Source organism: Rhincodon typus, chromosome 7, assembly GCF_021869965.1.
Source record: "Rhincodon typus isolate 14 chromosome 7, sRhiTyp1.1, whole genome shotgun sequence".
Taxonomy (NCBI): domain Eukaryota; kingdom Metazoa; phylum Chordata; class Chondrichthyes; order Orectolobiformes; family Rhincodontidae; genus Rhincodon; species Rhincodon typus.
This window is the reverse complement of record NC_063338.1, coordinates 47161525-47185877: the sequence shown is the minus strand read 5'-3', so window position 1 is coordinate 47185877 and position 24353 is coordinate 47161525. Positions and strand designations below refer to the sequence as shown.

Below are 24353 nucleotides of genomic sequence, written 5' to 3'. Positions count from 1 at the left end.
CTCATTAGTCCCTTTGTGCTTCAGATTTCCGAAACCTTTCCCCATTTAGAAAATAGTCTACATCTCTATTTTACTAAGAAGGTGCATGACTTCACATTTTCCAACACTGTATTCCATCTGCTACTTCTTTACCAATCCCCTAGGCTGTCCAAATTCTTCTGCAGGAGGGAACACCCACTTCCGTAGAACTTCTTGCAATGAATGAGAGTGCTAAGAATTATCACACATTGCCCGTATGACAGACTTTAATGTGGTTCTGTCTGCTGTTTTGGCAGGTCCTTATGCACTCACACTTTCTATTCAATCCATCTATTGTTCAATTTGACTTTGTGTATTTCTGACATCACTCCTAAAAATTTGAATGCTTTCATCTAACTGGTTCAAACTGCAGCCATTTCATCTCATTGCTGTTTTACAATCTTCCAGTTAATAGCTGAAAGGATGACCTCATAAAATTTCACATTTTACTGTAATATTACTAAAAGCATTATTAAATCATGTCTTGTTGAAATAGAAACTTGATTTCAAAACTTTTCAACCCGCACTCATCCAGATAGATGCAGATATGCTAGTTTTCAATGAGATCAACAACTTACACTGTATAAGAACAGGATGTTTATTAGTTCAGAAGCAGCCTCTGATTGCTCATGATGTTGCCATAGAGAGTGCACCCAATGCTTTTGTTTAATTCAAGTAAGGTACAATGCCTGGACAAACTAATTTTATTTACAGACAACAGGTCCCTGCTTATGAATATGTGCAGATTCTAGCAAGTGATGTACATCGCAATCCCAACTGACAATTTTAAATTAGCTGTTGGAATGCTCAATAATTGTCGCCAAATCACAGGATCGCATCTCACATTAGTTATCATGAGATGACTTTTGCAAGCATTGGCTGGCTGATTACAGACAGTAGTCTGACTATTGTAGACAGTCAAAGCAATGTGCTGTTTCACATAATCTGCCAGTTATTGGGAATTATGGTCTCTCTCTACCTGACATTCTCTGCTGGGGAGATTTTAATCTAGAACTGCCTTTTGCAGTTAGGAATTTTTCCTCTCATACAAGCTAGATGAATTTCACAGCCTCAATTTAACTCCTCATGGCTTTGGTCTTTCAAATCTCATGCCAATCCTACCCGCTTTCTTGTATGGTGCACCACAATGTCTTATTGCCTGTAGGTGCTCTCCCTGTCCTGGATCCTCAAAGCCCATCACTCTGGCAACGTGAATCGTATGGGGCTTGTCTCCAAGGAGAAATGCTGATTTGCTATCCTTCAAATTCCAATGCTCTTTATCTTGGAAATTAAAAGAAGTTTAAAGCATAACTATTTACATCCTAACTTCTCAACATTTTCTGGGATGTGGAGACTCAGTCTATTTGCTGCTAGGACACAGGCAGCTGCCATCATCTCCAAGTGTTAACACCTTGCACGTTATTTCCAGTAAAGCAATCTGGGCAACCTTTAATTTCCAAAAAGCAACCACAGACATGCTGTCAGGCACATGTAAAACTGGATCACATGACCCCTTTTCATTTCACCTTAAATTAATTGCACACTCTCAGAACATAACAACTTTCTAAATGTCAATTGTAACAGCTGTACACTGGCATTGCTTTAACAGCAGTCAAGCCTTTAATTCAGTACTTTTATCTTTTTCAAAGGGTTTGAGAGTTTACCAACAGCCCCACCCATCAATCTACCCCACTATATAACACACCACTCTTCAGCCACCACAAATTTTCTGGGACTTCTCATATAACTGCAACTCCTGACAGGGCATGTGTATTTGTCCCACTCAAGAATACCATAATTAGCTGGCCTTATAATTACTGACAGGATCATTGCTGGGGGCAGTGGGCAAGTCAAAATGTTGCTTTACTTCACTCCTGTCAGCAGATGGTGGACTTCAGTAACATTTGGGACCAGATTCATGAGTGTAGCTTGGCAGTAAAGAAAGTTGGTAAGTTTGAGCAGCTTGATCATAACTCAATTTATGAAGAATAACAGAAACTAGGGGATTGTCTTCATTGCCTGAAGCATGTAGCTAAGAATGAGATTGAGGTTCCTAAACTATGGACTCAACATTGCGTCTACCTAGGTCTTAAAGCAGCTAATGGTTTAAAAAAAAACTGAAAGCTCAGAGATGCAAGATAACCTTGCAGGTTACTGTGTTCAATTTTATTTGAGGGAGGCAAGGATACAAAATTAGATTTCACATATTCCAAATTTCATATTGACTGCTACGATCAACTTTCCAACCTTTTCTTTCTGACAGCAGTCACACTAAAATCTGCTGGTATGTATTTAAATATCCACATATCATGATTTTTGCTAGGAAAGGACAATTCTTTGAAACAAGCAGCAGATTTATCACCACTGTGATGCATTACAACCTACCAAGTCCATGCCTAAATTTAGATGAAATGAAATACAACTAAGCTGCAAACTAATCTTTCCCTTTTACATCAAATTTTCAGCATGTATTGTTTTATTTTTAAATCCAGCACTATAGATTGTTGTGTTTGGCAATTTCTGGTGTTTCCGTAGAATGGTCATGACAGCATTCTTTTATTGTCCTAGCCTTCTATTCTACAAGAAAACACTGGATACAGTGGATGACAAATAAATGCAGGTACTGAAATCTGCACATCAAAATGTGCATCACAATAACATTTGAATTTGTGCATGACTAAAGCACTTAGATTTAGTTGCAATCTACAACATTCTTGTTCAGGGTGTGTAAAATGATATTTCCAAGCATCAGCTTTACCTGTTTGAATACAAATGGCAGCTTCTCTTTGAGTCTTCAGTTGCTTGTAGATTTTATGAGCAACATATCCTCTCCAGGCTAAAAAGAAACAAATGAATGATGAGCCAGGTTGGGAAGAAGAAGTCAAGTACAATATAATGCAATCTCCCTTCAGCCAGCCTGTGCTCTGCAGAATTCATATGAAAGCTACAAGGTTTACTTGAAAAAAAGACTTCTTCCCCCGAACAAAGCAATTTATATTCTTGGATGAGAGTGAGAAGCAAACTGATTTTGTAGTCTGTTTATTTCAAATATACTGTAGATTGTAGCTGTAAATTGATCTGGCATATAAGGCAATCCAATATTTCTGGCTCCTAAAACTATGTCTTTGAATATTGTTATGAAGACATGCCCATGTCAAATATTAATTTTCATTCATCTCCTGGAGACAGACATTGGACTTTCAAAAAAACATTTTTAATCAAAATAAAGACTCTGACTGAAACTAAAAATGGCTGCCACAATTTGCATTACTATGTAGTCCACATTCCACTTTGTTGAGAGTCAACTGCAGGATCTAAGAAGACCAAATCACAGACAATAATTCCCTGGAGAGATGTAAACAGCTTCTTTCCTGCCAATCAGAAATGAATATTCCCAGTTTCTACCATGTGAGGATGAACCATTCAAAAATTGGCCTTGACTTTCTTAAGATGCGAGCTAATCAAAACTACCTTTGGAACAACCAAATGATTATTAAACATCTGACGGCAAATAGGGAGAAGACATGTGACTAAATAAACATTGATAAATAAACTTTGTGTGTGTTTACCAAGGACATGATTTAGCAGAAGACCACAGCAGCTGTGAGAGGAAAATGCTGCTCTTTCTTCTGCAATCTTCTTCCAAGATGGCACCCTGTTTGTTGAGTTAAATTATGTTGACATTCTCACAAGGGAGAAATTTTAAAAGAACTGTCCACAACAACAGTTCCAGAAGATGTAGAAGCCATCAGCTACAACCTTAAATGTTTGGCTGAATACAAAGATCTTTGGACAGCTACGGCCAAGCCAGAGAGTGAGTTACAACTGATCAACTTTCAGTAATTTTTTTTCTTTCTGAACTTTAACTTTACCAAAGTTAACCTCGTTGATGTTGTATTTTTGCATGTTTGATTCTTATGTCTTGGCATGCAAATGATGAAGTTGGCAAATATTTTTACTTTTTAAATACTGTAATTTTATCTGAGTGAGCTTCAGCACCAGAAACTAACTCCTCACTTGTTTAACTCAAGAAATCCCACCTGCCTAGTTCATTATTATCTGTATTTAATCAGATCCGGTTTCCTCCCGCAATCCAAAGATGTGCAGGCTAGGTGGATTGGCCATGCTAAATTACCCGTAGTGTCTGGGGATGGGTCTGGGTGGGATACTCTGAGAGTCGGTGTGGGCCGAAAGACCTGTTTCCATTCTGCAGGGATTCTATGATGCTATGAACACTAAATTGGCAAATACATTCTTTAAAAATTTCAAAATCTGTTACATCCAAATAAGGATTGGGAACTAAGAAGAACTACTGCACCCCTCTTCAGCTGGTTACACCGATATACTTTGGCGTATAGATTGGCCTTTTTCTCTGTCATGACAGACTATACTCACATTAATAGACAGCCTCAATTTTTCAGCCCACAAAAGGATGTTGTACTTACCAGAACCTTGGTACTCTAGATGGTAACAATCATAATCAGTTCTGCTACGTCTAGTCGTGAAAGGTGGTGATCAACTAAATTAACTGGAGGAAGAGGCTCCACAAGTACCCTTACCCTGAATAATGAGGGAGCCCAGAATATCAGTGCAAAAGATAAGGGTTTAATTTGTTTTTTTAAAACTCCGCCAGAAGTTGAGTGGATGATCCATCTCAGCCTCCTCTTGCGATAATTTGATTCCTCAGACAATTTGATTCACTATTTGTAATATCCATTAACAACTTAAGGCACTGGGCACAGCAAAGGCTATGGGCCATGATGATATCCCAGCTGTTATACTGAAGATTTGTGTTCCAAAACTTCTTGCACCCTCGGCCAAACTCTTCCAGTACAATTACAGCACTGGCATCTACTTGGCAGTGTTCTCTAATTCCTATAAGGATGAGGGCAGCAGACATGGGAACACCATCACATGCAAGTTTCTCTTTAAGTTACACATTTTCTTGACTTGGAGCAACATCTTCATTTCTTCAATGTTGCTCAGTCTCTGTAACAATACTGTGGGGGCTGCAGGGAATCAAGAGGGTGCTTCATAATCACTAGTTCAAGGGCATTTACAGATGAGCAATAAATGCCTTGCCAACAATGCTCACATTCCAAGATCAAACATAAAGAAAATGATCTACTCTGCAGAGGGACACACAACTGAGGAGAAGGCAGTTAACTGCCTGATCCTCTGAATAGTTCTGACTTTCTATTCTACAAGACTCTTGTCACTAGGCAATTTTTTTCTCATCTTTCTGAAGAAGGGTCCAGGCCGGAAACGTCAGCCTTCCTGTTCCTCTCGTGCTGCTTGACCTGCTGTGTTCATCCAGCTCTATACCTTGTTATCTCTTTTTCTCATCTATCTTTGCTTCTAATGCACTGACCTGTTCACCTCAAGCATCTTTAAAACCTCATTTGGGTGCACGTGAAAAAAAAACTTCAGATAACCCAGGATCACTAACAGAACTCAAAAATGAAACGAAAACAATGTCTTTCCCTTCTTAACACATACAATACAAATCAAACTTAAAGCTATTCATGGCTCTGTCCATTTTAGAACCCAAGTTTCCAAATAATAATTATCATAACAATGGCAACATATCCTGACCCTTCATCAAACCACCTCCTGGTTATGCTTAGTCTCAGTTCAATTATGGCATTAAAAGATCATGTTGCTTGAGAAATGCAAAAGAAGTGCAGGATTTGGATACGGAATTATCTGGTTGTTAGATTCTGAATCCTGATTGAAAATCAAGTTTCTCATTGCTCATCATTAAGTAAAATTCCAATATGTCTTTCCTGATTCGTCACCTCATTCTTTCCTGCATTGAATTCCATCTTTACAGCTATTCCCAGTGACTGAATTAATATAATTTTCTGTTCCCATTTATACAATTTATTGCACCTCTTAGCAACTGTATTGTGTCCAGTTTTTTGTGTGTAAAATGTACACCAAAAGCACCACAGTTATAAGGCTATGGCCTATTTATTGGGTCAATCATATTTAGGCTTCCCTAATTGCTGCCTCATCAGATGTTAGGTCTTTTCATGTACTAATAAGGAGCAAGCATATGTTTCCAGTCATCTACTGAAATTCTGTGGCATACGTTGGTCATTTTTTTTTTGGGTTTTTACAACCAGCTAGCCTCAATGATAATGCTGCAAGTAACATTAAAAAAGTGCTTATTCTTAATATGTCTAAACATGGAGTCAGGAGAAGCAGCAGTGATTCTTTTGCCCCTGTCACCACATTCTGTAAAGCTTCCAGCCACTGTTCTCCTATTTGTCTTACTTCCCAGATCAACCTGAAAACCATTTTCAGATTCACAGGCAACCCAAACTGTCTGAACACATTAGAAAGGTGCCTTGGAATGCCTGATTGACTTCCATAGCTTGCCATAATTATGCTGATAAGGCCTAGTGCCCAATTTGGATCAATTATTTACCTGGACCCATTTACCACTCCACGTCTGATTCATTTGTCAAAGTTACTGGGGCGAATGGGATCAAAGGTTATGGGGAGAAATCAGGATTAGGCTATTGCGTTGGACAATCAGCCATGATCGTGAAGAATGGCAGAGTAGGCTTGAAGGGCTGAATGGCCTCCTCCTACACCTATCTTCTATGTTTCTATGTTTAACCCGAGATCAGTTCATAGATTTGTTATGGGACAGCAGGAAACCATTCAGCTTATTCAGCCATCCATTGGCTCTCTGAGCATTTCGGCTTTATGCCATTCTCCTACCTCTTCCCTATTATGCTTTTGTTTCCTTTCAAATAGTCTTCTAATGCACTCTTGATTGCCTCAACTGAACCGACCTCCACCACACTCCTAGGTATTGCATTCCAGACTCAAATCACCTGTGTGAATACTTTTTGTCTCACATCATATTTACATATTTTTCAAATACTTTAAATCTATGCCCTTCTTTTTCAATCCTTCAACGAGTCAGAAGAGTTTTTCCAAGTTTATTCTATATTCATTAAAGAAAACTTTCATTAAATCTCCCCTTAGCTTTCTCCTCTCCAAGAAAAACGGTCCCAACTTCTACAATCATAAGATCTACAGCACAGAGAAGATACTTCAGCCCAACCACACCAGTTAAAAACAACCACCTAACTATTCTATTATAATTTTTCAGCACTTGGCCCATAGCAGTGTATGCCTTGGTATTGCAAGTGCACATCAAAATGTTTTTTAATTGTTACGAGGGTTTCTGCCTCAACTACCCTTTCAGGCAGTGAGTTCCAGATTCCTACCACCACCTTCTGGGTGAAAAATATTTTCCTCACACCCTCTCTAAACCTCTTGCCCCTTACCTTAAAACTATACCTCCCCCCACCCCACTCATCAAATTTATTTTCCTAACTACAGTTTCTTCATCCCTGGAACCATTCTTGTACGCCACTGTCCATTGCATTCATATCCTTCTAGACATTTGGTACCCAGAAGTGTACAGAATATTCCAGCTAAATTCCTGCCTGATTAATCTATGCCTCTATTAATGAAACCTAGGATGATGCATGATTTATTAGCTGCTCTCTCTACCTTCCTTGCCATCTTTAATGGCTTATGCACAAATACACCAGTCTCTTTGTTCCTGTAAACCCTTTAGTGTGATACTCTTCATTTTATACTCTATATCTATGTTCTTTGTACTAAAATACTTCTTCACACAGCTCTCTGTATTGAAATTCACCTGTCTCCCATTTACCTTCACCAACTTGTCAATGCTGTTTTGAAGTTTTATACTGTCCTCCTCTCCGTTCACAATGCTTCCAACTTTTGCATCATCTGTAAACCTTGAAACTGTCGCCCATACACCAAGATCTAGATGATTAACAAGTATCAGGAAAAGGAAAATCCCAAATACTGACTCCTAGAGAATTCTGCTACAAACCCTCCAGCCCAAAAAATATCCATTAACCATTACTCTTTCTTTCCAATCCCTTGTCCAGTTTTATATCCATGTGGCCACTGTCCCTTTTATTACATGAGCTTTTTGCTCACAAGTCTGTAGTTCAAGACTGTATACAGTTGTGTACAGTTCTAGTCACCCTGCTGCAGGAACAATATTATTAAATTAGAGAGGGTTCAGAGAAGATTTACCAGGATGTTGCTGGGACCAGAGGGTTTGAGGTATAAGGAAAGGCTGGATAGGCTGGGACTTTTTTCACTGGAGCATTGGAGGTTAAGGGGTGACCTTGCGGAGGTTTATAAAACCATGAGAGGTATAGATAAAGTGAATAGGCAAAGTCTTTTTCCTAGGGTGGGGGAGTTCAAAACTAGGGGGCATATTATTAAGGTGAGTGGAGAAAGATTTAAAAGGGACCTGAGGGGCAATATTTTCACACAGAGGGTGGTTCATATGTGGAATAAATTGCCAGAGGAAGTTACAACATTTAAAAGACATATGGACAGGTGCATGAATACTGAAAGATTTAGAGGGATATGGGCTAAACTCAGGCAAGGGGGACTAGTTTAGTTTGGGAAACTTGTTTGGCATGGATGAGCTGGACCGAAAGGTCTGTTTTCGTGCTATATAACTCTACGACCTTTTGGAAGTCATGGTAATCCAAGATGGAGGAGGGGAAAAAATTGTGGTTGCAAGAGCTGCTCCTTTTTTGAGGTACTTTCAGTGTTGGAGCTGATTTCCTTGAATTCGAGGAGCAGTAATTATTGTTTTATAAGCTGTTGCATTGTTTTGGAACTTTCGAAAAAGAAGAGGTCAAAACAATGGCAATTTGAAAAGGAGGGAGAGAAACAAAGCAGGGACTATGTGAAACAAATGAAACAGTAAACCTGTACAGCTGCCTGACTAGGCAGTGAACCTTCATTGCTGACTGCCTCTGTTGTTTAGTTTCAAGAATCTCTGGACGTCAGAGTTCTTTCTAAGAAAAATAAACAAACAGTGAAATTCACAGCTGACCTTAGAGAAACCTGTGTGGAGGAGCTCACAGCAGCGGAACAGCTAAGGAATGGCTATTTTTAAAGTGTGACCTTACTGTTCTTTTTGGAAATCTACAATAGTGAGTAGAGTGGGATTTTTTTTTGATTAAGAGACAACAAGGTGCAGAGCTGGATGAACACAGCAGGCCAAGCAGCATCAGAGGAGCAGAGAGGCTGACATTTCGGGCCGAGACCCTTCATTTTTTTTGATTACATGTTTTATTGAGATCTATCTCGATTAAACATTAAAAATATAAAACATAAGTGCTAAGTTAGCCTGGAGCAGTGTTTTTTGGAGCAGTAAGACTGTGCTATTTGCTGGGTCTGTAATTGTTAAGGTGCAAAGATGGCCTTTAGTAGAGTGATGTACTCTTCCTGTCGAATGTGGGAGATTAGGGAGAGTTTCCATGTTACTGACGATTATGCCTGCAGCAAGTGTGTTTGGTTTTGAAGCCTATCAGATTGCAAGGATTGGTCACAGAGGCATTTAGAGGCAATGAGGAATTTGCAGGAGCTAGAGGGTGTGATGGATGGCAGCCATAGGAAGGTAGAAAAACTGCCGATATAGTCAGGTAGATGGGTTACCTTCAGGAAAGGAAGGATACGTAGACAGGAGTCTCCTGTGGCTAGCCCCATGATAAACAAGTATGCTGTTTTGGAAAATGTAGGGGGTGAGGAACTCGAAGGGGAATGTAGCATTGACAGCCACGTTTCTGGTACAGAGACTGGCTCTAATGTAATGAAGGGCACACCAGGTTCCAAGTGATCAATTGTGATAGGAGGGTCTCTAGTCAGAGGTACAAACAAGACGTTTCTGTGCTGACAGCGAGACATCAGAATGGTGTGTTGCCTCCCTGGTACCAGGATCAAGGATATCTCGGAGACGGTGCGGAATATTCTCACAGGGGTAAGGGACCAGCAGGAGGTGTTGTGTACATTGGAACTAACAACAAAGGAAGAGGAAAGGAGGAGATTCTGAAGGGAGAGGGTATAGGATTTTAGGCAGGAATTTAAAAAGTAGGTTCTCAAGGGCAGTAATATCTGGATTACTCCCAGTGCCGCGTGCTAGTGAGGGTAGGGATAGGAGGATACAGCATGGCTGAGGAGTGGGTGCAGGGGAGAAGGATTCACATTTTTGGATCATTAGAATCTCTTCTGGGGTAGAAGTGACCTGTATGAGAAGGACGGATTGCACCTGAATTGGAAGGGGACTAATCTACTGGTGGGGAGATTTGCTAGAGCTGCTCGGCAGGATTTACACTCGTAAGGGGTGGGGGCGAGGGACCTAGAGAGATAGTGAGATCAGTCTGAGACTGGTGCAGCTGGGAAAAGGAGAAAGTCAAACAGTCAGGGCAGGCAGGAAAAAAGCAGAGAATGAGGTAGGGCTGATAAATTAAACTGCGTTTATTTAAATGCAAGAGGCCGAACAGGTAAGGCAGATGAACTCAGGGCATAGTTGGGAACATGGGACTGGGATTTCATAATGATTACAGAGATGTGGCTCAGGGATGAACAGGACTGGAAGCTTAATGTTCCAAGATATAGATGCTATAGGAAGAATAGAAAGGGAGGCAAGAGAGGAGGAGGAGTGGTATTTTTGATTATGGATTACATTATAGCTGTACTTTGGGAGGATTTTCCCGGGAGTACATCCAGGCAAGTTACTTGGGTGGAACTGAAAAATAGGAAAAGCTTGATCACCTTATTGGGATTGTACTGAAGAACCCCCAATAGTTAGCGGGAAATTAATAAACAAATTTGTAAGGGGATTTCAGTTATCTGTAAGAATAATAGGGTGGTAATCATAGGGCATTTTAATTTTCCAAACATAGCCTTGGACTGCCATAGTGTTAAGGGCTTGGATGGAGAGGAATTTGTTAAGTGTGTATGAGAAAATTTTCTGTTTCAGTATGTGGATGTACCTACTAGAGGAGCAAAACTTGACCTACTCTTGGGAAAGAAGGCAGGGCAGGTTACTGAGGTGTCAGTGGGGGAGCACTTTGGGGTCAGCGACCATAATTCTATTACTTTTAAAATAGTGATGAAAAAGGATAGACTGGATCTAAAAGTTAAAGTTCTAAATTGGAGAAAGGCCGATTTTGACGGTTTTAGGCAAGAACATTCAAAAGTTGATTGGGGGGCAGATATTCGCAGGTAAAAGGATGGCTGGGAAAAGGGAAGCCTTCAAAAATGAGATAACGAAAATCCAGAGACAGTATGTTCCTGTTAGGGTGAAGGGCAAGGCTGGTAGGTGTAGGGAATGCTGGATGACTAGAAAAATTGAGGTTTTGGTCAAGTATAAGAAGGAAACATATATGTCAGGCAAAGACAGCAAGGGTTGAGTGAATGCCTAGAAGGGTATAAACTCCAGGTTATAATACTTAAAAGAGAAGTCAGGAGAGCAAAAGGGGGTCATGAGATAACTTTGGTAAATAGGGTTAAGGAAAATTCAAAGGGATTCTAGAAATACATTAAGGACAAAAGAGTAACTAGGGAGAGATCAGGGCCCCTTAAAGATCAGCAAGGCTGCCTATATATGGAATGGCAGGAGATGGGAGAGATACTAAACAAATATTTTGCATCAGTGTTTACTGTGGAGAAGGATATGGAAGATAGAAAACTTGGGGAATAAGATAGCAACATCTTGAAAATGTTCATATTACAGAGGAGGAGGAGCTGGACATCTTAAAATGCATAAAGGTGGATAAATCCCCAGGACCTGATCAGGTGTATCCTAGAATTCTGTGGGAAACTAGGGAAACTGCTGGGCCACTTGCTGAGATACTCGTATCATTGATAGCAACAGGTGAGATGCTGGAAGACTAGAGGTTGGCTAACATGGTGCCACTATTTCAGAAAGGTGGTAGGGAAAAGCCAGGGAACTATAGACTGGTGAGCCTGACATCAGTGGTGGGCAAGTTGTTGAAGGGGATCCTGAGGAACAGGATTTACATGTATTTAGAAAGGCAAAGACTGATTAGGGATAGTCAACATGGCTTTGTGCATGGGAAATTGTGTCTCGCTAACTTGATTGAGTATTTTGAAGATGTAATGAAGAGAATTGATGAGGGAGAGTGGTGGGGACGTGATCCATATGGACTTCAGTAAGATGTTCGACAAGGTTCCTCATGGTAGATTGGTTAGCAAGGTTAGATCACATGGAATACAGGGAGAACTAGCCATTTGGATACAGAACTGGCTTGAAGGTAGAAGACTGAGGGTAATGGTGGAGGTTGCTTTTCAGATTGGAGGCCTGTGACCATTGGTGTGCCATAAGGATCACTGCTGGGTCCACTGCTTTTTGTCATTTATATAAATGACTTGGATGTGAACATAGGAGGTATAGTTAGTAAGTTTGCATCAACCTTTTGTATTATCTCCAAAGTAAACTCCAGAAAATTTGTGAAATGTGACTTTGCCTCAAGAAATCCATGTTGGCTTTTGATTGAGTATTAACCCTATTCCAGATGATTGTTTCTAGCAGTTTCATAACCAGCTAAAACAAACTGAATGGTCTGGGATTGTTTAGCTGATCGTTACACCTACTTTGAAGAAGGACATGATACCTACAATTCTCCTGGTCTATCACGCCAACCTAAGACTAAGGAAGACTGTGCCTCCATAATTTTCACTCTCACTTCCTTCAGTATTCTTGGATGCATCTCATCTGGTGTCAGTGCCATGTCTACTTTAAGTAGAAACAGATGCCCGCCCAGCATCTGGTCAGAAGGTAGTAGCATAATTTCAAGTAACAGAAGACTGCCAAGCAGCACAAAAGAAACAGAGTCATGTACGCAAGTAAGTCACACAGAGGGAGTTTCTGGATCATGTTCAGACACAACATGTTTATACTTTCCTGTTCTTTCAGGATGTATGGAAACATTATCAGTTTGGTCTTCTTCTTGTCTGTAATCCTCCTTGTACTATTTTGACTTGGAAGGAAGCAACACAGCTTCTGCACTCACACTGTCAGTTTAATGAGTAGTCACAGAGTGATGATGCAATTAAACCCAAATCTGCACATTTAAGGAAGGACCACATTGATTTTGACTGTCTTAGCTATCTTCTCAGATGATGTTAAAAACAAAAGGCAACAGGAACCGAGAGGTTTATAAAATCATGACAGGCATGGATAGGGTGAATAACCAAGGTCGTTTTCCTAGGGTGGGGAAATTCCTAACAAGCGGGCTTGGTTTAAAGTGAGAGGGTAAGATTTAGAAGGACCTAAGGGGGATCTTTTACATGCAGAGGATGGTGCATGTATGGACAATTTGCCAGAGGAGTGGTGAGGTGGCTACAATTACCCCTTTTAAAAGGCATCAGGACGGGTACATGAATAGGATGGGTTTAGAGGGATATGAGCCAAATGCTAGCAAGTGGGTCTAGGTTAGATTGGGATGCCTGGTCAGTGCAGACGAATGGGACCAAAGGGTCTGTTTCTGTGCTTTATGACTCTATGACTGGGGTACTGATGAGCAAGACTGCCAGCCAATTTTAACTATCTATCTGTCCTGTTTCTGATGGTGGGTAATATTAAAATCAGCCCTTTAGAATTTATAAGGTTTGGGAAATATAAACTAGTAGAATTGTGTTTTTTAATTGCATGCATCTAACTATTCTTAATTTCACTTTCAAAGCTTTCTTTCTCTATTAATTAGCAGAAATTTGTGCATACCTGATTGGATGATGATGGCACTGCTTTGTTTTTTTGCTTGTGCTTTCTTGTATCTCCTGGCTCCCAGCCAACCTTTGATGTGGGCTTGAATAACCACAATGCTGTCAATGACTTCTCTGAGCAGTAAATTTAACTGTTCTACTTGATAATACTTCAGAAACACCTACAAGAAACAAGTTGTCAGCATTGAAAGTTATATAATTTACATAATCATTAGTTAAATGTAAAAGCATATTATATTACATGGAATTCTTTGTGGACATAGTACTGGAAACTAAATAATTACTCATACATTTTTGCTAATGAGCACCGAAAACGTTACGTTATTTAGTTTCATAAAGGATATCAGTTTTACTTCACAGAAAATAGCTCAAATCTTTGCTAACATTTAATTACTGATTACTGATGAATGAATTCTACATTTCAATTGAACAGTACAGCATTAGTTTTCATGAGGACACCAATAACATTTAGTTCTACTTTGCCAGCACCTCATGCAATTTTTGCACTGTTGCTTAATTTTCAAATTGCTTCCCTACCAGAAATTCCCAACATACTTCAACATCATGAGGATTAATTTGCTTCCAACGGCTTTCATTTGCTCTTAACCCTTCTCTACCTGCCCTACCAGGAATGAGCTCCATCCTCACCACTGTCCCCACCACCACCGCACCCCTACTCCCAGCTTCCTCCACCATCCCACACCTAAATTGAACATTCCTATGCCCCAACAGGATTTAAGAACAAAGATAGGCTCTCTTTCAGTTTTTTTTTTATTCTTTTATTGTTTTTATTCTTAAGCTATTCAAAATGGCACTGGATTGTGGCGACAGTTGAAGCTTTTCACTGTACTTTACTGTATTATTCAGTGTAAAATGCAAGTGAAAATAAATCATTCAATTCAATACATGAGTTTTTCCTGACCACCACACTCCCGCGCAGCACTCCCAGATTTGCCTTGACCTCTCTCGAAACTGGCATTCACTCTCAGATCTCTCTCTCTCCAACTCCCTGATCATTCTCCCCAAACACACTTTCTTCCTGATCTCTGTCTCTCCTCCACCTTCTCCAATATCCTAGCCTCCTCCTTCTCCATCCCTAATCCGCACCGCTTTTCAACTAATTTCCTGATCTGCCCCCCAACCCTGAGTCCCGTTTGTCTGGCCTGCGGCAGTTGGTCAAATTTATGCTTCCTGATGCATTCTGAGGCTAGGGCCAAAGGTAGAATTTACGTTAGAGGTTCAAAGATCAAGCTCAAAGTTTAAACGAAATGTAGAAATGGCTTTCACTTGGAGCTGCAGAAAATGAGTGTTCAGAGAAAATCAGGCACTTGAATTTCAGCGGAATTTCTGTGAAAGAAATCAGGGTGGGTGGGTGGTTATGCACTGAAGATGGAAATTTTTAGATATTTTCACACAGGTTCTTTCTACAGGAATTAAAAGGAGAGAGAGTGTGGAGATTTGCCTAGGAGCGATAGAGTCAGAGTTATGGATCGGCAATAGAGTTATCTTAATCATCCATGTCCACAACTCCAATGAAACGTTGACTATTTTATCCTCTTGGATTTTTTAACTCATTTGTGGGATGTGAGCATCACTGGCTGGCCAACATTTTTTGCCTTTACTTAGTTGCCTCAGAGAAGGTGGTGGTGAGCTGTTTTCTTGAACAATTGCAGTCCACCTGCTGTGCTTTGACCCACAATGCCATCAGGGAGGGAATTCCAGGATTTTGAACCAGTGACAGTGAAGGAACAGCGGTATATTTCCAAGTCAGGATATTGAGTGGCTTGGAGGGAAACTTACAAGTTGTGGTGTTCCCATATATCTGCTGCCCTTGTCCTTCTCGATGGAAGTGGTCGTGGGAGGATTGTTGATGAATTTATGCAGTGTATCTAGTGGATAGTACACACTGCTGCTACTGAGCTTTGGTGGCGGAGGGGGTGGATGCTTGCAGATGCAGTATCAATCAAGCGGGCCGCTTTGGCCTGGATGGTATCAAGCCTCTGGAGTGTTGTTGGAGCTGCACCCATCCAGGCAAGTGGGGAGTATTCCATCACACTCCTGACTTGTACCTTGTAGATGGTGGACAGGGCTTTGGGAAGTCAGGAGGTGAGTTACTTGCCGCAGTATTCCTAGTCCCCGACCTGCTCTTGTAGCCACTCTGTTAATGTGGTGAGTCCAGTTGAGTTTCTGATCAATGAATGCTCCTGGGATGTTGATAGTGGGGGATTCAGTGATGGTAATGCCATTGAATGTGAAGGATCAGTGGTTCGATTATCTCCTAGTGGTGATGGCCATAGCCTGGCATTTGTTGGTGCAAATGTTACTTGCCACTTGTCAGCCCTGGATATTGTCCAGATCTTGTTGCATTTGAACATGGGTTGCTTCAGTATCTGAGGAGTCACGAATGGTGCTGAATATTATGCCATCATCTGTGAACATCCCCACTTCTGACCTTACAATGGAGGAAAGGTCATTGATGAAGCAGCTGAAGATGGTTGGGCCTAAGAGACTACCCTGAGGAACTAGCAGAGATGTCCTAGAACTGAGATGACTGACCTCCAACAACAATGGCTATCTTCCTGTGTCAGGTATTAGACCAATCACCAGAGAGTTTGCCCCCGATACCCATTGATTCCAGTTTTGTTAGCGCTCCTTGATGCCATACTCGGTCAAATGCAGCCTTGATGTCAAGGACTGTCACTCTCACCTCACCTCTGGAATTAAGCTTTTTTGTCCATGTTTGAACCAAAGCTGTTAATGAGGTCAGGAGCTGAGTGGTCCTGGTGGAACCCAACTGGGCATCACTGAGCAGGTTATTTCTGAGTAGGTGCTGCTTGATAGCACTGTTGATGATACATTCCATCACTTTACTGATGATTGAGAGGGGACTGATGGGGCGGGAATTGGCCGGGTTGGATTTGTCCTGCTTTTTAAGTACAGGACATACTTGGGCAATTTTCCACATTGTCACTTGATTCTACTAGAACAGCTTGGCTAGGGGAGCTGCAAGTTCTGGAGCACAAGTCTTCAGTACTATTGCTGGAATGTTGTCAGGGCCTGTAGCCTTTGCAGTATCCAGTGTCTCCAACCATTTCATGAGATCACATGGAGTGAATTGAATTGGCTGAGGACTGGTATCTGCAATGCTGGGGACCACTGCAGGAGGCTGAGATGGATCATCCACTCAGCATTTCTGGCTGAAGATTGCTGCAAGCACTTTAGCCTTATCTTTTGCATTGATGTGCTGGGCTCTTCCATCATTGAGGATGGCGATATTTGTGGAGCCTCCTCTTCCAGTGAGTTGCTTAGTTGTCCACTATCATTCATGACTGGATGTGGCAGGACTGCAGAGCGTAGATCTGATCCGTTGTTTGTGGGATCGCTTAGCCCTGTCTATCACTTACTGCTTTTGCTGTTTGGCATGCAGGTAGTCCTGTTTGGTGGCTTCACCAAGTTGACACTTCATCTTTAGGTATGCCTGGTACTGCTCCTAGCATGCCTTGCTGCACTCTCCATTGAACCAGGGTTGATCCCCTGGCATAATGATAAAGGTTGAGAGGTGGATATGCCGGGCCATGAGATTACTGATTGTGCTCGAGTACAATTCTGCTGCTGTTGATGGCCTACAGCATAGCATGGATACCCAGGCTTGAGCTGCTAGAACAAAAACAGAAGTTGCTGGAAAAGCTCAGCAGGTCTGGCAGCTTGTGTGAAGAAAAATCAGAATTAACCATTGGGGTCACTGAGGAAGGGTCACCTGTCAGCCATGTCCTTTAGGGCCTGACCAACTTGATCAGTAATTCTGCTGCCGAGCCACTCTTGGTGGTGGACATTGAAATCCCGCACCCAGAGTATATTTCGTGCCCTTGCCATCCTCAATGCTTTGTCTTAGTGTCGTTCAACGTGGGAGAGTACCAAGGATGGTATGTAGTAATCAGCAGATTTCCTTGCCAATGTTTAACCTGAAGCCACAAGATGGTCACCCTGTTCTGGAGGCAGCAGCAACAGCAGAGGAGGAGATATGGCAGATGATGTAACAGATCAAGGCTCAGGCAGAAAAGAATATCACAGCAAAATAGGAGCATGAAGCAGGCAAGGAGGAGGAGGTTAAGGTGGCAGAGCAGCATGAGCAAGAAGAGAAGCTCACGGTAGCGGAGGAATTGGTTGAGGTTCTGGAGGAAAGGTCAAGGCAGAGGAGGAGGCCACGGCAGAGGTGGATAAAGTGGGAGAAACAGATTTTGAGGAGGATGTCAAGGGAGAGGCACAGGAACACACAAACATACAAATCTGGGGAGCAGAGCAGGTCATTTGGCCCTTCATTAAGATCATAGCTGATCTTAACTTCCAAATGCCACACTCACATATACCCCAGATAACCTGAGATTCCTTTACATAATGAGTATTTATCTTCTTCTGCCTTAAAAATATTCAATGATCTCACCTCACCACCTACTGAAGCAGAGTTCCAAAATCACACAACCCACTGACAGAAAGAATTTCCCCTCATCTCTATCCCAAAGGTACAAGCCCTAATTTTATACAGTACCCCCTAGTTCTGGATTCACCCACAAGAGGAAACATCTTTTCCCCTTGTCAACACCATTCAGGATCTTATACACTTAATCAAATCACCCCTCACTCTTCTAAACTCCAGTGAAAATAAGCTCAGCCTGTCCGTTCTTTTCCGGTAAGAAAAACCACTCATTCCATCTAGTAAATCTGCTCTGAACCACCTGCAATATCCTTTCTTAGATATGGAGAACAAAACCACACACAGTATTTAAGATGTGACGGTATGTGGAAGAGCAGGAGATTATAAAGATAGCAGAGAAGGAGGTTACAAAGGCAGAGGAGGAGAAGTTCATGGTGGAGGAAGGTACAGAGAATGAGGCAAGGAGCATGTGGTGAAGCAGTGGACGGGCAGGGGCAGAGGAGGCAGAGACACACGAGGAGGTCGATGTGGTGGAGGAGATCAAGGAAACACAGGCGAAGGTAAAGGCGGGAACATGTTCCAGAGGAATTTACGATTGCAGAGGTAGATAGAGGAAGTAAGTATACCAAATAAATCCATGCTATCAATGCAAGATTCATGAACCAGCAATACAAAAAAGTAATCAGTGGGTCAGTATTCAATCGAACCATCAGTAGCTGCTGCGTAAATTCAATGTGGCAGCCCAGGATTCATCATGATTAGGGTCAAGCATGGTTATGATCAGTTTTATGATCATCAGCAGTTTTTGGATCTTGCTTTCATTGCTCTCATTGTTTCTATAATGCACTGTTTTAAAATCTTTTAAATAGTTTTTGTTGTTGCTACAGGTTTTTAAGAATTGATAGGCTTTATGGCACATGGAGCAGAAAGTATATTGAACAAAATGAAAAGATTAATACGTTCAGATCTTACCTGCCATTAAGTTTGTTACTGTGCTTTTTTTAATTTGCTTTTTTCAATGCATGAGTTGCTGACTGCATTTGATGTCAATTCATGTCTTTGAGAGTTGCCTTTGGATGCTTCCCATGGATGCATTTGAGAATTCCATATATGCTTTTGAGAACTTCAATTTAATGCCCAGAGCTTTAATGCCAATGAAAGCTGATTCGATGCCTAAGATGCATTACCAGCACTTCGATATCTTTGAGCACTTTATTCATTCCAAAAAAGAACATTCGGTACCACTTACTAGCTGTGCTATATTTAGGAGCATTAAAAGCAAAAACAATGTCAAACTTTTCTTTTAGGATTATCCCAAAAATAAGCAGAATATTCTTTGAAATAAATATTAAGAAGGCTGAAGCCTTTGCTTTTGGTATTCACCCAAAACCCTATTCCTTAGCTATTGACTCCATCCCCTGTCCCTGGCAACCATCTGCAATTAGGCCAGTCTGTTAACAACCTCAGTGTCTCATTTCCAACTCTGTAACTCAGCCCCTTTCTCAGCTCTTCTATTGCTGAAAATTTCACACATGTCTTTGATACCTTTTGAGTGAATTATTCAAATCCACTCCTAGTTAATCTCCTACAGTTTAGCCTCTGTAAATTTGAAGTTATCCAGAACTTTTCTGTACATATCTCAGCTTTCAGCACGACCCATTTCCCTATAAGCCCTATGTTCAGTTAGATACATTGAGTCCTAGTCAAGTGAAATGTTGATTTTAAAATTTTCATCCTTGTTTTCAAATTCCTACTAATTAAATCGCCTCATTAGAATTAAAATCAGAATTATAATTGGGTTTTATTGTTACTTGTAATCAAGTATAAAAGCACAGGAGTACAGTGAAAAGTGTACAATGTTACCACACATGGTGCCATCTTAGGTACAAAGTACCTTGTTACAAATCACAGCATTAGCTATGCACCACACCTCTAAGGTACCCTTTCATCCTTTCCCCTCTCACCAAAGGCAGAAGTACTTGCCGCTTCTGGGACCTCCTGGGATTTGTAGCATTGACACTATTTTTAAAGCCCAACTGTGCACCAGGTCAAGTGATTCAAACCAGGCCATTTATCTTGAACATCTTCATTTTGGGAGGGAAATCAAAAAGTGATACCCCTTTGGGCACATAGATAGCACAGCTAACACTTCATTTCTCATACAAGTGCGCATTTACAAAGGTATTACTATTTAAGATACAAATTACATAGGTTACCTGTCCTTAGTATCATCCCATCCTAGAATCCTGTCTAAGAGAATGTTTCTCTTTCCCCAAAGCCTGACATCTTCTCCTTGTTCAATGTGGGACCAACACATGTTAGAAAGCCTTCAAGCCACTGAAAACTCAAAAGTTTATTCAGCAACAGCAAAAGCAAAAGCAAAGAAGAAAACAAACACAAGCTGCACTTGCTTTTGGGAACAGACAGGGACTGCTTATCTTTTGAGCAGTAAAAAAATTACTGTAAGTGATTACTGCACTCAGCTCATGTCTGTTGGAACCATATGTCAATTAAGTCCTGTCTGGCTTCTTGTGCCTGATGCTGCACTATTCTATGATGTTGAAGGTGATGTTCTACTTGCTCGATTGGTGCATCCTCCTCCTCACAAGACTGCTGCTACTCTCCCAGCTCGTCAGCATCTATCACATTCCCTTTTTGCCTGCTCCAATTGTGCGATGCAAAGCATGCCAGAATTATGTAGCACACTCTGTCACAGGTGTACTGCAAGGCCACCGCAGTCCAATCTAAGCATCAGAATCTCATCACCAACAGGCCTATTGTCTGCTACATGATGGTCTTGGTGGAAGAATGGGCAGAATTGTATCAATATTTGGACTCAGTTAGGGGGTTGCCCAATGAATTAATCAGGCATTGTTGCAGTGGTTAGCTCTTGTCCCCCTTGTCTCCTAGTAACCATTCTTGTGAGACATCCAGCTCTTGATAAGAAACGGAAACTTGAGAGTTCTTAAGGATGTAAGTTAAATTTCATATTCAAAAGATGGCGGCAGTGGAGTAAGAATGTTTGGGATCCCGTGCCCAGGCTTGTCCTTCTACCCCTCTTTTTTCTTCAAACTTACCAGAAAAAGAGAGCTCTTCGGCAGGAGGCAGCGTGGCTGTAGAGCCGGTTGGTCAGCCTATGAAGCCTGGAGTAGGACTCTCGCTTCCTGGTGGAGTAGGCCCCTGATGGTGCTAATGGCATGGGCTGGGAGGTCCAGAGCGGGACACGTGGGCTGGTAGCGGCAAGCTGTAGCTTGGACTCTCAAAGTTATTTTTTTAATTCTACGAATGGAGCTTATGTACGAGCAACGGTAAACACTTCTCACTGTATTTTTTGCTGGACGCACATGACAATAAAGGATATTCAAAGGATATTCAACATTCAATTCATGGCAGCTCTCACACTATCACGGAGACTTCTAAGATTGGTACCAATGATCACAGATGACTAGCACAATTATGGAATGGAATCTTTTTCTGTTCATGAAGTCTGTGTTATGACATGGCACTCTCAACATGGGACAGATGGCTAACCACTCCTTCATGTTGCAGGCCCCACTCCAGTAGTTGGCATACTTCTGTGTCAGTATCCTGGGCCATTCTCAGTCTCTGGAGACACTGCACCATACTCTTTGTGGAGGAAATAGTATTGACAGCAACAGACTCTGAGCTTCCTGCACCTCCCAAGGGAACATGTGGAGGCTGCTGGAGTTTGCTGCTGGTCCTACGCTTCTATTGCTTCTCAATTTTTCTGCACCTCCATGGCATTGCAGCAACAGTGATGATAATCCTGCTGTGGCTGAATCTATTGCTCCCATTTCCAATGAACTTATGCAGGGAATATAAAAATATCCTTAGTAACAAGGTTAGTGATGAGGTTGATTGTTACTGGAAAGATGAAGGAAGGAACGAAGTGTGTGAAAGTCATACTGCACCAAGGAATTTTACAAGAGTAGGGAAAATTAATAATAGAACATGCTTAAAGGTTTTATATCTGAACATGGGTAGCATTCAGAACAAAATTAATGGGTTAACAAAACAAATAGAGACAAATGAGTGTGATTTAGTAGTAATTACTGAGACATGGTTACAGGGAGACCAAGCCTGAGATTTGAATATCCAAGGTACTTGGTGTTTCAGAAGGATAGACAAAAAGGAAAGGGAAATTCTGCAGCTTTGATTGTAAAGGAAATCATCAGTGTTTTCATGAGAAATCTGGAGATCAAGATTCAGAATCAGTCTGGGTAGAATTATGTTGCCAAGGGACAGTCTCATTTTGGTGGTTGGGAAACTTCTAGGAATAATAATTTGAAACAAAAGTAATAGTCAAACGGAAATTGAGGGTTCACTAAGTAGAGCTAACATAGATTTCTTAAGGAAACTTGAAGTTTATTGAAGAGGTAAGTGAGAGGGTAGGTGAGTTGAATGCTGTTGTGTGGTTTATATGGATTTCCAAAAAGCATTCAACACAGAACCGCACAATAGACTTATGAAAAATAGTTAGTGGCATGGAATAAATGGGACAGTAGCAAATTGGTTAAAAAATTGCCTGAGAGATAGGAAACAGGGTAACTATTAATGGGTAATTTGCAGGCTGCAGGAAGGAGTTAACCAGAAATCAGTACTGGAACTCTTGATTTTTCTGAGATATATATCATGCATATAAATGATTTCTATCTTGATATGCAGGTGCCAATTTCAAAATTCATAGTTTATACGAAACTTAGAAGAATTGTAAGCTGTGAAGATAGTATGGAAAAGGACATTAACAAATTGGTGGAGTGGATGAATTGGTGAAGTTGATGAAGTTCAATGTGGAAAAGTGTAAGGTGATATATTTTCATAGAAAGAAAAGAAAGTGACTGTAAAATAAAAGGTGCTACTCTAAAGGATATGTAGGAATACAGAGACTTGGATGTATGCGTACATAATTTATTAAAAATGGCAAGAAAGGTACACAGAGATATTAATACAGCACACAGTATTCTAGGCTTCAATAACAAGCACGTAAGAGTACTAGGGTCGGGAAGCTGAGTTGAACTTATTTAGGACATTAGTTCGACCTTAGATGGAGCACTACATACCATTCTGGGCACCATACATTAGGAAGGATAATGAATACATTGGACAGAGTGCTGGGGAAAGATATGAGAATGGTTCCAGGTAAAATAAACCTGTTATGCAGTTAGATTAGAGAAGTTGGGGCTGAAAGGAGAAGGCTCAGAGGAGATTTGATAGAAGCTTTCAAAATCATGAGGGGTCTGGACAGATTAGACATGGAAAACTGTTTCCACTCACAAGAAGATCAAGAGCACAGGGAACAGAATGATCTGCAAAAGAAACAGTTGTGAGATGAGAAAAATCTTTTTGCAACAGTAAGCAGTTTGGATCTGGAGTACACTGCTGGGAAATGTGACAGAGGGAAGTCTAATTGAGACATTTAAGAAGGTACTGTATAATTATTTAAATCAAAACAACATGAAGGTTACAGGGAAAAGGTAGAAGATTGGCACTAGACTAGAATGGTTTGAAAGCTAGTGCAGCTAAGAATGACCTCCATCTGCACTGTAACAATTCTATGAAAGGATTGGTTCCAATTATACAATCATGACCAATTACAATTGGCTTGAATTGAAAATAAATAGAACTAAGATAGATTGTTTTCTAACGCAATAAATTAGCAAGGAAGAAAACAGCGAGAGAGAAAGATTAAATACTTGAAATGTAGCATGAATACTGTGTACATACACAAGGTGAAATGAGGCTTACCTAGAGAGAACTCCTCCTTATTCAGAATTGGTCAGGAGTATTTGTTGCGTGCTTAAATTTATTGAGGGAAGGTGGAGTAGAGATTTATTTTGCATTCTTCAAGAAAATTACCACAAGTATTTTCAACATTTTCGATCTTTATTTCAGATTTCCAGTATCTGCAGTACATTGCTTTTGTAATTGTGGATGATTGTAATGTTAGCCCAAGCAACTCCTGCATTGCTTTCTCCTCAGGAAAGCTGCCTCTTGTGCTTATGCACAGCAGGAGGGTGCCACAGCATTGTTTACAAACCAAGTGGTACAGTCAGCCTACTCTTTCTAAACGTAGACTGTATCTAATGTAAAGCTGCAGATAAATATTGCTGCTATGTAAATTATTTTCAAGTGAGCACCAGAGCAGTGTAGAATCCACAGTAATGGATGTAGCACTATAGGCCATAATGATGCAGGGGAGATGTCATTGTGTCATCAAGGATAAAGAGACCTAAAGGGCCACCCCTAAGATAGAGTGGCAGCAGGAGGT

At 40.9% G+C, this 24353-nt stretch overlaps 1 protein-coding gene across 4 annotated transcripts in view; it reads right to left on the bottom strand.

The window, feature by feature from the left end:
* Window positions 1–24353, bottom strand: part of myo3b (myosin IIIB) — a 516799-nt gene that overhangs the window by 142685 nt on the left and 349761 nt on the right. For all 4 annotated transcript variants that reach the window (XM_048598929.1, XM_048598928.1, XM_048598930.1 and 1 more), the window contains 2 exons: window positions 13631–13793; window positions 2777–2854 (listed from right to left, as the gene is read on the bottom strand). In XM_048598929.1, the coding sequence (XP_048454886.1) occupies window positions 2777–2854; window positions 13631–13793 (241 nt within the window). The remainder of the gene's footprint in view (window positions 1–2776; window positions 2855–13630; window positions 13794–24353) is intronic.